The sequence below is a fragment of the Falco biarmicus genome, chromosome 4 (genome assembly GCF_023638135.1).
Source record: "Falco biarmicus isolate bFalBia1 chromosome 4, bFalBia1.pri, whole genome shotgun sequence".
Lineage (NCBI taxonomy): Eukaryota > Metazoa > Chordata > Aves > Falconiformes > Falconidae > Falco > Falco biarmicus.
In genome coordinates, this window is record NC_079291.1 from 39528373 (window position 1) to 39541805 (window position 13433).

The 13433-nt window shown below is 40.9% G+C and overlaps 1 protein-coding gene and 1 long non-coding RNA gene across 3 annotated transcripts in view; one reads left to right on the forward strand and one right to left on the reverse strand.

The window, feature by feature from the left end:
• Window positions 1–12167, reverse strand: part of MINDY3 (MINDY lysine 48 deubiquitinase 3) — a 55761-nt gene extending 43594 nt beyond the window's left edge. Inside the window, exons 1-4 of the mRNA XM_056335394.1 lie at window positions 11975–12167; window positions 4125–4204; window positions 1955–2012; window positions 1340–1513 (exon numbers count right to left, since the gene is read on the reverse strand). Of these exons, the coding sequence (XP_056191369.1) occupies window positions 1340–1513; window positions 1955–2012; window positions 4125–4204; window positions 11975–12071 (409 nt within the window). The 5' untranslated portion in view covers window positions 12072–12167. The remainder of the gene's footprint in view (window positions 1–1339; window positions 1514–1954; window positions 2013–4124; window positions 4205–11974) is intronic.
• LOC130147761 (uncharacterized) overlaps window positions 4238–13433 on the forward strand; it is a 62377-nt gene continuing 53181 nt past the window's right edge. The window contains exon 1 of one of the 2 annotated variants that reach the window (XR_008821330.1): window positions 4238–11853. This is a non-coding gene — a long non-coding RNA (uncharacterized LOC130147761). The remainder of the gene's footprint in view (window positions 11854–13433) is intronic. The other variant, XR_008821329.1, reaches the window with a different exon arrangement.

A 13433-nucleotide genomic window follows, 5' to 3' on the forward strand; every position in this document is an offset into this window, starting at 1 on the left:
AGGATAAGGCAATATTAATAAACAGGGCAGTAAAAGCCTATTGATAGCTAGGTTCTGCTTTACTTCTTCTTCAAAGGACCCTTCATAATATTAGCAAGAGCTTCAGAGACAATGGAAAAATTCACAGAAACTAGGAATTTCAGAGGTTAACACTGCCTTATCTTGTAAAGGAAGACAGGGTTTTTATTATTTTTTTTAAACAGAAATGTTGTAGATAAAACTTTCTGGACAGTACTTTTTCTTAATTAAAAGAAAAAATGCTCACTTTGGAACTCTTATGTAGTGACCTTATGCTTTTTCAGTTAAGTTACACTTCCAATTATTGTTTGAGCCTTCTAAAGCACACAGAGCATATTGATAGAAGCAGACGAAGACTGCTTGTATCAAAGAGCTCCAGCACTACTAATTGCTACAGCAAGCTGCGCATGTATAAAAATCTACTTGTACAATTCTTACTTTGTAGTTATGCCACAAACTGCCGAATAACATATTCCTTCCATCAAAAGATGGCACCTTTATAAGCATGTTCTCATGTGAAGTTTTTCATACTTCTTAAGGGACACATTGGGAACAAAAACTAAAAGAAAGAGAAGCTTATCTTTTAACAAGTTAGATATCTCCCATTAAAAGATTAATAAATATACATCTCTATAATCATGTATGCACAGATAAAACTTTCCATGTCACTGACTCCACACAGCAGTTAGATACGACTGGATGCAATATTTTAGTGCAGCAATGATGTTGACCAGATCCTTGATGTCAGTAACTACTGAAAGAATCAAGAAATTTGCAAAAAGCAGGTAACCAAAAAATTCTAACCTACAAAAAAAATTCTGTTGATCTACTATAAGTTGATTTGATTAAGTTGTTTTGGTACTGCATAGAATCAAACAAAGAGAAAAAGGCTACTTGTCTGTAACAGGGGATCCAGAATATTTTAGAACAGATAAAGCACTGCAGAATTTCCTACAAAAGCTCTTCTGAAATACAGCAACAAGTGACAAGTTAAAATACTCTCCAGCGTTAGGAAGTATGTGGATTTTTCCAAATTAAAGACACAGCAGGTTCTAATAAATTACAAAACAAAATTTTAAAGATTATGGAAGTTGCTCAGATTCAAGAGGAACATACATGTTAGAACTCCAGTGACAGACTGCACATTCAACAAAAAGGATCAATACCTCTAATTACAACAGACAAAAAACCATCTGTTGCTAACAGAATCACAAAGGCAAAAATCACAACCATATAATAATAAAAAGCAGTGGCCCCTCAAAAAACCCCTACATAATACTTCACTAAGTGATGGGTAATTTAGTATAGAAATACATCTTACAAGGTTGTTCCTCTTGGCGACTAGATTCCGCAGGACCTTCAGAAATACTAGCAGTTTCTTCAGTTGTTTTTCCTCTTATCCATGTTGCCAGAGAGTATGACTCGGAATTATCAGAGCAAGCCATTTCCAAAATATCACATAATGTATGACAGAGAAGGTTCTTCTGCTCCTCCTCTGAAAGATCAGAAACCTACATGAGTTCAACTGCTGCTAATCTATCTTATATAAGCTACTAGTATCTTTTTTATACATTAATGTTATCTAAATAATTGAGTTAATTACTTTATTAATTATTAATGCTAATTGCTGTTTGACTATACTGGACCAAATAATTATAAAGCTGTCTTTAGAAAAATGCATTTTAATATTATTTCTAATCCATTCCCTTTCCTAATACTAGATTTCAATATTTATAAAACACAGAAGTACTATAGACAGGCATAGACCTCAAAAATGGGAGTTTAGCAAGTATACACACTGTATGCTTCATAAAATGGCACGCTAGCACACTTAAACAAAAAGAAAGTGCAAAATACTTCACAGTCTTTGTACCAGGATATGCTTTACAAATTATTAAACCAGAAAAAATAAAGATAAAAGAAGATGTCTCAGTACCTGGACAGTCTCTCCAAGTAGACTTTTCGCTGGTAAAAAGCCTCTTCAAAAGGAATGCCTTTGTTATCAAAGCATAAAATAACAATAAAATACAAAACAATGTTAACTTTTACATTATGTCACAAGCTCTATACCAAAGCATTTTTGCATGTTATTAGGAGGGTTTCAAGCTGCTCATCATTCAATAAGAGACCCTGAGACTGCACTGTTTACTGACTTTTCCCATTCAAACGAACTACAAAGACTACCTCATACACCTATGTTCACCATTATTGAGTTTGAACCTTAAGTACACTTCAAATACACAGGCTGCATATTTACATAAACATCTCCAAACTCACAGGACTACAGCAATGGAGGCACAAATATTTTGCAACATAACTGAAGAGTAGTACAAGACAACTCCAGTCCCACAAAGAAACTCCTGTAGTAGTTAAAAAGCCCACCTTCTCTTAACCATTGCAAGTCATAATTTGCAGAGCAGAATAAAGAAAACCTACTTGTCTCCTTATCTTTGTTTTGTTTTCCATTAACACTAATGTTGCAGTTAAAAGACATGCTTTAAGTCAACAATCTTTGGGAAGCAGACTCCTGTCTAATTACTCTATTAGATGCTGTTCCAGGCATCTTAAGGCAGCACCTTAAAACCAGCTGTTTCAACTTTCACTTCTTCCTTGACAGACTCACCCTGTTCTCTCCCCACAGATGTTTTGCACACCTTTTAGTAATTCACAGCAGCACTAGGCACTGCAAGGTCTCCTTGATCCCTTCTTCCTTCCCTAGCTGGGACTCAGCTCACCTTTAAACATGTTTTAACTACTTAATTTCAAAGAAGTTGAACTACATATAAAACTGGAAGACCACTGTCTAGAAGAACATTTCATATGGTAAAGACCTGGCACTGCCTTTAAGGAGCTGGCTGGTCCTGTTCCTTACTCTCTCCATTCCCCCCAAATAAAAGACTTGTAATTCTAACATCAGAGACCAGACACTCTACATCTGGTTTTAAGATCACAGAACTACGTTACAGAGTGTAATTCATAATAAAATATTTTTCTATTGATTGTTTACAATGTAAACAAGTGGCACTCCTTCCTGTGGTACAAGTCTTTTGGTAGGAACAGCATTTAGAGTGTCCTGAAGTAACCATAACAGAGGTTTTATGACTACCACATTACACACACCAGAGATGCAAACAATTCCACAATTACACACACCACAATGCAAACAATGTCACTTGTCTGACCCAGATACCTTCCAGTTCATGGTCAGATTAACTCTGCTACGTAACTTTAGTAGGTACTCTATCAGTGGGCAACACCTCAACTCATACCTAGGCATAAACAGAACTTTATCTGTGTGTAAGAGAAGTCAAGAGCAGTTTAACAGAAAAAGTAATGTGGCCCATGACAATGTCTGACTGCCTCTACGGGGTGCTCCTAAGAGAATGAAAAGCAGTTGCAGACTGAACAAACTGCTGTAGCGGAACAGATGCAGCCTACAGGTCATGTATCTAGACAGCAGTCAGCATGGCCCCAGAAACAGTATTTCAAAGAGCATGCACATAGCCTACAAGATACAATGGAGTAAGAAAACAAAAAAAATCACAATCACACTTGGTTGAGTGTATCCAAAGCACAAGTGAAATCCTAAGCACATATCCAGAATAAAATATGGTTACTTGACATACTTTAATTATTCTGCTAACTAGGACTTCGAAAGTGTAACGTTTCTCCTTTTCTCAGCAAACCTTGTTAGGTTTGAAAATTGATTACTTCAAATATTTCCAATACAGTTAGCTAAAGCAGCTATTGTGACACAGATATTACACTTCTCAAGGACAGGGAATTTGAGAGACAAGAAAGGATTACGATTGCATTTATATCTGATCTTTTACTTCTTTCCTTTATTCTGCATTCCCCACTTCAAACTTACCTCTGCTTGGATCAACCTTCTGCATTTAATCAAGTTACTTCTGTAAAATTACAGGTCAAAATCAGCCCACCTCTGCATTTTTACTGAGGTTTTTTCTCTCCTCCACACTAATTTTGACATCAATATATAACTGATCTGCAATTTTTTTTTAATATTTTCGTTTCACATATATAGACAAAAGAACAAAATCTGGGCTTACTAATTTTGAACAATTACTGTAAGAAATGCACCTTACCTGTACAGGTGCAATCACAGCACAAGGGCCACCTTCAAATTGTTCTAATGCAGTTGATTCAGATTCACTAAAGACAAATCCTGTCAAATGAAGTAAGACTGTATTTAGTGAAATATGTAAACAAGCACATGTTTACATATACTCCTTCCCTAACAGAAATGACACGATTTATTCACCTTTAAAGAGTAGATAAGTTTAAGATTTTTTTTCCTATGAGAATGCAACAGAATGTGCCTAAACTCTCTGAAGAAAAAAAACTGTCATGAATACAGGTCAAAGCACAGAAATGAATTATTTAGCTCAGCAATGAAATCATGACCATGAAATGCCAACAGCTGGGGTTTTAAAGGATTTTTAACAGTAAACCTGTCACTAGAGCACGTGGCTGCATGTTTAAACCATAGTTTTTATTTTATTTTGGTTTATTTCTTAGAAGTCAATTTAATCTCATGTCTAAGTGATAATATTTTGTCTCACATGTAAAAAAAGTTACCTTTGAACCTTTGCTGAACATGCATAATACATTTCCTATGCCTCCCACTGATCTCATTTTTGGCCTATCAGTGCTTACTATTAAGCCTGAAATATGCTGAATAACTCAAATATTCACTTGTAACCACTGAAGCAAGCCTCATAGTGTATCTTCTGTGAAAGAACGCCATTATTTACTGAGATGCAAGATCCCCTATTTTCTCCTTCCATCTTTAATGTATTTGTATTTCAGAATTACATGTAATACAGCAAATGCTTTAACAATTACTGCAGAATTGTTTGTTAACACCTCGCCCTTAAAGTTTCTTCAAGATATGATGATTCACAGCTTGCACTTCTCATGGATAAATGCATATACATGGACAATTACCTTGATGAAGCTGACACATGGCAGGTTACTCACAGCAATATTTTGCATTATTTTTTTAAGTGCTGAGAAGATTGTGCTAAAGTGACTCTAGTTCAGTGTGATCTAGAAACCACACAACTGTAGTCAGCAACCAACCAGCAAGCACAAGCTAGTGGGGGCAGGGAGAAAGGGGATACATGCATATTTTCACAGCAGTGTCAGTCTCAGCAGAAAAAAAAAAATAATCAATGCTTCTTGCCCACAATTTCTCCTTTTCTGAACTCTGTATCATTACATGCTGCCATACCAAAGGCATTGCTAACCCCTGGATGTGAATCTGAACTGGTGAAATGCATCGCCCTGGTGCAGACTGCCACACTACTGCATGACAGGTACATCATCCCAAGCGGCACAACAGAAGACTACTGCATGTTCTGTAGGCCATATTTCATCACAGAAATTACAGAAAGTTGTTCAACAACAGCGTGAAGATTTTTTTTTCTTAAGATGGATCAATGTAGCCATGTCGCAGCAATCTCCAAACTATCAGGCTTCCTCCTCTTTGTTCCCAACGGCTCACCTTTACCGGTGTCTGATCCAGATCCCCAGGCTCTTCCCGCCTATCTCAACGTGATATGGATCACAGGCTATCCCCACCTGTCTCCACTACATTGGGCACCACCGTCACCACTCAAAACTTCAAACATCCCCCTGGCACAGCCACCACTGCTGTTGCCACTCATTACACCCAGGCTCATAATCTGAAGGTCCTCAAAAGGGGGCACCAATTGTCACTGCACTCTCCAAACTATCCAGCTGCAACAAGGTCTTTTACCGACTCATACCAACATACTCTTCGTGCCCACCCCTCTGCTGCCTTCTCCTAGTTGCTCCTCATCCCAGGCTCACATTCCCCCTTTCTTCTCTCTGCTTCTTCCTCCTCTCTCTTCCTCGGCTGCTCCCTCTTCATTAGCTGCCCAACCCCTTAACAAAACCAGCCACAGCTGCACATCAGCCAACCCACCACCCCTGAAGCCAGCCCACAGCTGTATATTATCAATGTTAATTAATGCAGCTTCATTCCTCTACACAGCCATATTTCTTAAGAAAACCCACAGGGTTTCCCCTGTTTCTGACAGAAGGCTCCACCTGTTTGGTTTTTTTTAACTCAATGCACAGAAGTACATTATAAAGATGTATTTTATATCCAAAACCCAGATGCACATCAAGCCTACATACTTGGATCCAGCACCACCAAATGAAGCTCCATTAATCCATACTTCAACCAAAGTTTGTCCTAGTGTCTTTTCGTTCCCCTGTTAACATGCCCTAATAAGAAATATCACCAGTCCTTTAAACTTTCTGAATTAGTTCGTGCAGGCTTATCATATTAAAAGGTAAGTCTTCCTCTACTTTGAAGTGTTACTGCATGCCATCTGAGCACATGGCAACAATAGGGGTTTTTTAGTAGTCTTAATGATTTAGCCACTGCTGATAAACAACATACTTGGATGTGGTACCATTAAACCACACTTAAGAAATCTTGAATTTGTTTCACATTCTTCAGTCTTCTCATTAGAAAGCATGAACTGTCTCAGCTTAAGCCTGCCCTATTTTTCAAAATTGCTTCCTAAAAATAAAGAAAATTGAGTGTGTTCCACCAGAGCGGATAAAATTTGAGACAGACAATGCAAAATCGCTATTACACAGAATCTGACAGAACACAACCATAGGAAAAAACATCTAGAATACCTAAAGGAACACTTAATTTCTTTTCACCTGAATACTGCTTAATGCTTAATAAACATTATGGTTCTAGAAGCTGTTAAGCAAAAAAATGGGCTTTAGGGTTTTCGGGTTTGCTCTCTTTTTCAATCCTTATACAAAATCTGAAGTCAGCTCAGGTAAAATTTCAGAAACCAGAAGTCTGAAGTCCATCTGGGTTCAAGTCTACCTCAGCCTGCAATCACACCTACTTACCTTTTTTGCAGTCCACAAACAAACACGTCTTGGGCAATATCTACAAACATCCATCAACCCCACACTCTTCCTTATGATTAATAGTAATGCCCTGGCCACCCTTTAAGCTACCAGCTAAGACCAGCATCTCTGATCCAAACTAATTTCTACTTACTCTCACTCTTAACAAATCATATCTACCATGCCGTTTTTTTCACTCAAGATAAAAATTCAGAAGTAAATTAGATGTAAAGCAGCCAAAATAATCTTTTTTTTTTAATTAACCTGCCTGCCTTTTATCCATGAGTATAATTATCATCACTTACCTATATGAAATAAAGTCGTATCATTATCATTCATCTTCCTTGTCATTTATAACCCTATTAAATGCTCCATTGACCTCATTTTTCCCACATCACTACTGTTGTACTGCTTTAACCTTTTGAGGGGTGGGGAATGGATCTAGATTCCTGTTGGTAGTGTACTGCCCAATATTTTGAGTTATAATGACTAAGATACTTCCAAATCTGTCTTTATATCCTTTGTCCACTATTATCACACAACACAAAGTTTTGTTCTCTTTATTTCCCCAAAATCTAGCATTTACCAAGGCCCACACTTCTTTTCTTACACCTAATTCTTAGCTCTTCTACATAGTTTGCCAGAACGCATGTATGACTTGGTTACTGACTCTTGCTTTTCATCTAATACTCCACATCATGTTCCAAAGCACTATAAAACCCATTCATTCTTCTATTATGAGCATCCCACCCCCTTCCTGCATCTGTGTTTCTAAAAAAAAATGTGGTTTTTTTCACATCCAAGACACTTCAGACATTAGTAACACTGTCGTTTTACAAACGCAAGAACCAGCTCTAGCTGAATGAGGGAGACAAGGGTGTGTGTGCCTAAAGAGCATCCAACATTAACCACATTAGAAAAAAACCCTTGCTCTCTCCCTGGTCCAAACTAGCTACAAAGATGCTGCGCTATTCATTTTTTTGTACTGTTCTCTGCTGAGCTGGTCTCTCACCATGGAACTGCACTTTTTCTCTATCAGGCAGTTTTTGTATCCCAAAACACTAGAATAAACCATTATTATGCAAGTACAAGGTTTATAGCACATCTTAATGTTTCATCCTTTCTTCAGAGCTGGTTGTAGAATGACAGACATTTTGCATATAGGTTTTTGCATGGGTTTTCAAAGTGTATCTTTATAGTGAAATAAAACTGAAGGTTTCTTTAGGGGGGACAGGGGGACAGGGACGGGACACAAACCACCAAACCATCAAAACAACTTTTTCCACAGACACAAAAAGAAAGGAGCCTTTACTACAGCAGTACCACACCAAAACTCCACTTAGTGGGTTGTAGATAAAGAGCCAGGAAGTCCTGGAAGAGTTTGAGGAAAGTATCCAAATTACCTGGCAGGCTACCACTAAACTGGGCAACAAGCTGCCAGAAAAGAAGGTAAGATTCCAACGCTTCTGCCTTTTATCACGCTTTTGTAAAACAAACCAAAAAAACCCAAAGGAGCTCTATGAAACTCCTGAATTTTGACTGAAACTTCTGAATCTGTACGCTGGTAAGAGCCTTCTATGTGAGCACTCCTCAAGACCTTTTGTTTTCTTTAAGCCTGTCAGCCTCATCCGGATTCACTAGCCCCACAGCCTTACTTTAAGAAAGGACAATGTCTTTTCAGATATTCCTTTTTGGGCCCAGACAGTAGTAAAGAGTTTTAGGGTTCACTATTTAGATAATTGTGTTAAAGGGCATTTCAAATTCTTACAGCTCTACGCAGTAGCCACCATGCCTGTTAGCCAGAAAATACAATCTTCTTGACAACTTAAGTTACAGGTTCACACCCCATTTTTTTCACATTAAATGGTATCTTCTGGTCTCCTTCCAGTTATAACAGTGCTGAAAGAGCTGTTACTTACTCATAATGACACAGTCTCTCAAAAGACTGTATTCCTGCCCCAAAGCCTAACTTTTCACTCTGCAAGCTTCACAAGGTTTTGCATCCTCCAGAATGAATTCACTATTTTAAGACAACTCTGCATTATGGAAGTAATGAAATAAACATCTAGATCTAATATGCAATAGAAAGGATTTGACAGTCTGTCTAAAACAGCAAGATGTGGTTATTTTAAGACAGCATTGCTACTCCGACATCAATAAGCCACTCCAAGTTTAACCCCAGCCGACAACGAAGTACCATGCAGCTGCTCTTTTCTGTCCAAAGACCAGTGAGAAAACAGCTTAGGTAATTCTGAAAGGATGCTGTGCTCAAACCTGCCAGGCATTCAGAGTTGCGTAGACCTGATGCTGCATGCCTTAGGGCTGATCTAATGAGTGCCTTTATGAATGGAATTTGTCTCTTGGATCAATGAAGAAAACCACTCCTAACATGGGTATGTTCAGTTGTCCTAACTCCTTTTTTTTTGTCATCATATCTATGCCAGGAAACACTGAAGTGCAGACCGAGCCTTTGCACTACATTCCTTTGTGTCAGCTTTGAGGATTCTGGTAAATGGCACCCACAAGGTTCAAACTGCAAATTCTGCTGCAGTCATTAACAAAAACATTTCTGTAAAAAAAGCACAACACAAAACCCCAACAACTGCAACAACAACTTTGTGGCCATGCCTTTGTTAAGTCAGGAACCTAAACAATACATTTAAAGTTGCAAATGAAGCTGAGGGAATTACCATCACTAACTTCAAAAGCATATCCACATTAGGTAGGTCCATTCTGCTAACTGCCTGAGAATCAGCCTGTCTTCAGTTTTGGCCAGATGAATTTGATGGTTAATGATTTTGGTGCATGATGAGGATTCCTAGAACACCACTGTCTTTACTGAGAAACTGAGTGGTTCAAGTCTTACATTTCTCAACACCCTCCATACTCTATACTTTTCTTTCCAAATGTAAATTATAGCTCTCAACTTCCCAAGGGCTTGAGAAAGGATCGGACAACATTCAGAAAGTATTGGAAATAAATACCAGTGTTGGTACTACACTCTAAAGAAAAAAAGAAACCAAAACCACAAAAAAACCACCCGAACACCAAACTAGTTGTTTGATTCTTCCTATATATATAATGTGAAACAAGGGGTCTACCTTTTAAACTTTGAAGTGTTTGGAAATAACAAAGCTTGAATTCTATCTTTGGGGTTTGTTTTAATTTTGATGAGTCAGTGTTGACAAGACTCCTTTACAGTAGATAAATTATGCAGAACTTTTTCAACAAAATAGAAACAGAAAGTTGGATAAATGTATTATGCTGCTACACAATGTAAGGGACTAATCCTGACTTTTTTTAATTCCCAGCACAAAGCCCCCAAACAACACACTAACTTATCACCATGTGGCTTTACTTCACAGAATTGACTGTATTAAAGAGCATATAGAGAAGGGAACAGATATACTACACAGCATAGTTTACAAGACTTCCCCTAAAGGCAGATAGGAAATAATTGTTCCTTTCTAGGAGCCACGAAGAACACAAGAGGCCTTTTCCATCAGTCTTCCACAGGATCACAAGTGTGGAGCATTACAACACACACTTCAATAAATTTTGAAACTGCTAAAATTTCATATACAATCTTGAAAATGTCAATTCTATTAATCTAACATTACCAGTTAGAGAAATAATTAAGGTTTTCAACACCAATTCTTTTTTGTGACTTTGCAAAAACCTTGTACTGAAACTACAACATCATACCAAAACTTAAGAGATATTTCAGAAAGTAATTATACTTCAATAAAAGTAATCAATTCACTAGGAAAAGTAATGGCTTATCAGCTCTGGTTAAATTCTAAAACTTAGAAGGAATTTTGCCTTCCCCCCCCCCCCCCCCCCATTATTTCTCACTAAATTATTTGAACACAGACTAAGGTAGGGAAAAAGGTATCAGAGTCTGGCAACGCACTCTGTGTCCTGTGATGGGAGAAGCTTTGCAGCTCCCAAATCAACATCACACATGCATCTAATGAAACTATGCAGATGACAAAACTCACACTAAGAAAAAAAGAAAAAAAAAAAGAGCAGCAAGGAACAGAGAACACCAAGAACATCCTTTTGTTTCAGCCAATTTTACCCTCAGACCTGAACACATTAATTTTGTTTTAAATCTATAAATTCTACTATCATATTAGCAGTGGTTTTATTATGATCTTCATTACTAGAACTCTTCAATGGCCATAGTAAGTTATAGACAAAGCTATTATTCCCTTCTTTCAGCCAGGACAGCTACACAGACTGATTTCTTGCATATCATTTTTATCGGAAAGTCTCTGTACTACACCTTGCAACTGCAGTTTTGAAAGAATACCAGTAAGTCTCTGTCAAGAAGAGCCTATGTGTAGGCTGAGTAATTTAAATGCAGAATAAACATCTTAGAAATACACCAGGTTCAAAGGTTATTGTTGTTTTACCTCTTAAGATACCATGCTGAAGATGGTATACACCTGCTTCAATTGCCAAAGAACCTGTTTAAAAACGCCCTGTGAATCTGTCCCAAGCCTGTCCCCCCTTTTGTTTATCCGTGACTCCCACATTCCTGCCAAAAAAACACCCCAAACAAAACCCCCACTTATGTTCATGTTCACATGAGCTATGTAAAATAATGGCACAAGATGCTCTAGAAAAATATTTAAAAAATACATTTCCTTCCCTACTCTTTTAAGTTCCGTTGAAGATTTGCGGCAGAAGACGACCAAGCTGCAAAAACATATTATTTAGCAAGTGAAACTGCTGCATCATTTTCCCCGTGGGCCACACGCTGCGCTGTCGGAGGCGCGGGAAGGCGAACGGCCGCCGCTGCCTCGGGCCGGGCGGAGGGGCCCTGCCTCCCCTCAGGCGCCCTGCGGCCGTGCGGCGGGGAGCCCGCGGGCGCGGCGGGGGGAGCCGGGTGCGCCCGGGCAGGTGGGCCGAGCGGCGGGGCGCGCCGGGGAAGGGCGCCGGGAAGGAGACCGGGCGGGCACCGAGGCAGGGGAAGGGCCGGGCCAGGCGGGGAGCGGGGCCGGGGCGCGGCGCACGCAGGTACCTTGCGCCCAGCGGCAGAAGATGGTGTCGGCCAGCCCGCGGGGCCCGGCCTTTTTGCCCCACACTAGGTGGATAAGCTCCTGGCCCGCCTCGGACATGACGGGGCGGCGGCGGCCCAGCAGCCGGGCGGGCGAGGCGTCTCCCGGCGGCGGAGGCGGCTCTGGCAGCCGCTGCCCCTGCGCAGGGGAGGGGCCGGGCCGGGCCGGGCGGGGCCGGGCGGGGCGCTAGCGCAGGAGGCGTGGCCTCGCCGGGCACCGCGAGGAGTGGCGCATGCGCGGTGGCCTCTACCCGCTGCCCCGGCAGGCCCTGGTGCTTCCGCGGGCGCAGGAAGCGGCGCGCGGGGGTGTGGCGGTTTGGCGGGCGGCGGCGGGCGCCGATCGCTGCGGCGGTTTGCCCCGCCCCTCCCCACCCCGCCCCGCCCCGCCCCGCCCCGCCCTGCCGTGCCGGAGCCTGGCGGGGAGGCGTGCCGCGCGGGGCACGGCCGCTGGCCTCACGGCGTGTGGTGGTGGGGGGGCAGCCGTTGGGTGTAGCGGTGAACACACGGGGCAGCCCGCGCCGTCAGGGCGGCCCGCACCGCCAGCCGCCGGGGTGCGCGGCCGGTGCCTCCAGCTAGCAGCTGCCCTTGGCCTTCCCCCGCCCGCTGGCGTTTGGCCCTACCGCGGCCGCCTTGGGCCCCGCTCGGTGCGGGCTGCCCCAGGAGCTGCTTTAAACAGTTGAGCGGAACAGAATGGCGCTGCGAGGAGATAGCGGTGTTGGAGAAAATGGCCTTTTAAGGCTTAGTGTGCAGCACGCAGCAGTGTGTGCAAAGACTCCTGATGTTGCATCTGTGCTGGATATACCGGGGTATCCCCAGGAATTCATTGTCATAACAGTACAAGTTACTTTATGTATTGGATGCATAGCGTCTTGTAGAAGCACTAACCTAACATAAAGTGTAGTGCTTGCATATATACACGTAATATTGTTACTGTTCTGGAAAGAGCTCTTTAGCTGGCAGTGCCTATATTCATACAGTAGTTTGGAACAAAGAATGAAAGGTAGCTGCGTGGTTGACATCCCCCAAACTTGTAAGGATTCAGATGTAGAAAATAAATTTGGTTTACCTAATCTAGTAATAACTTTTTTTTTTCGAGTAGAGAGTTTAGAAATAGAGACTGAATGCCTCTTATCAAAGATTGCTGCCATTTTTTTCTGAAATGTAATTATCATTCAAATGGGAACTTCATGAAAGTTTTGTGGTCAGTGTCGTGCAGAAGATTAACGTAGGCTTTTAACAAAATTTTTCAGAAGGGTAGTAATCATTACCATTGACAAAACCAGATTAAGGATGTTCTCTTAGAAAAAACATTTCAATCTAAAAGTTTTCTAGGTGAAACTATTGCATATGCTACTTGGAATTCTACATGTGGTGTGCAGATGAAACAGCTGTGACATTTTGTCCACCCACTTCATCATATGCT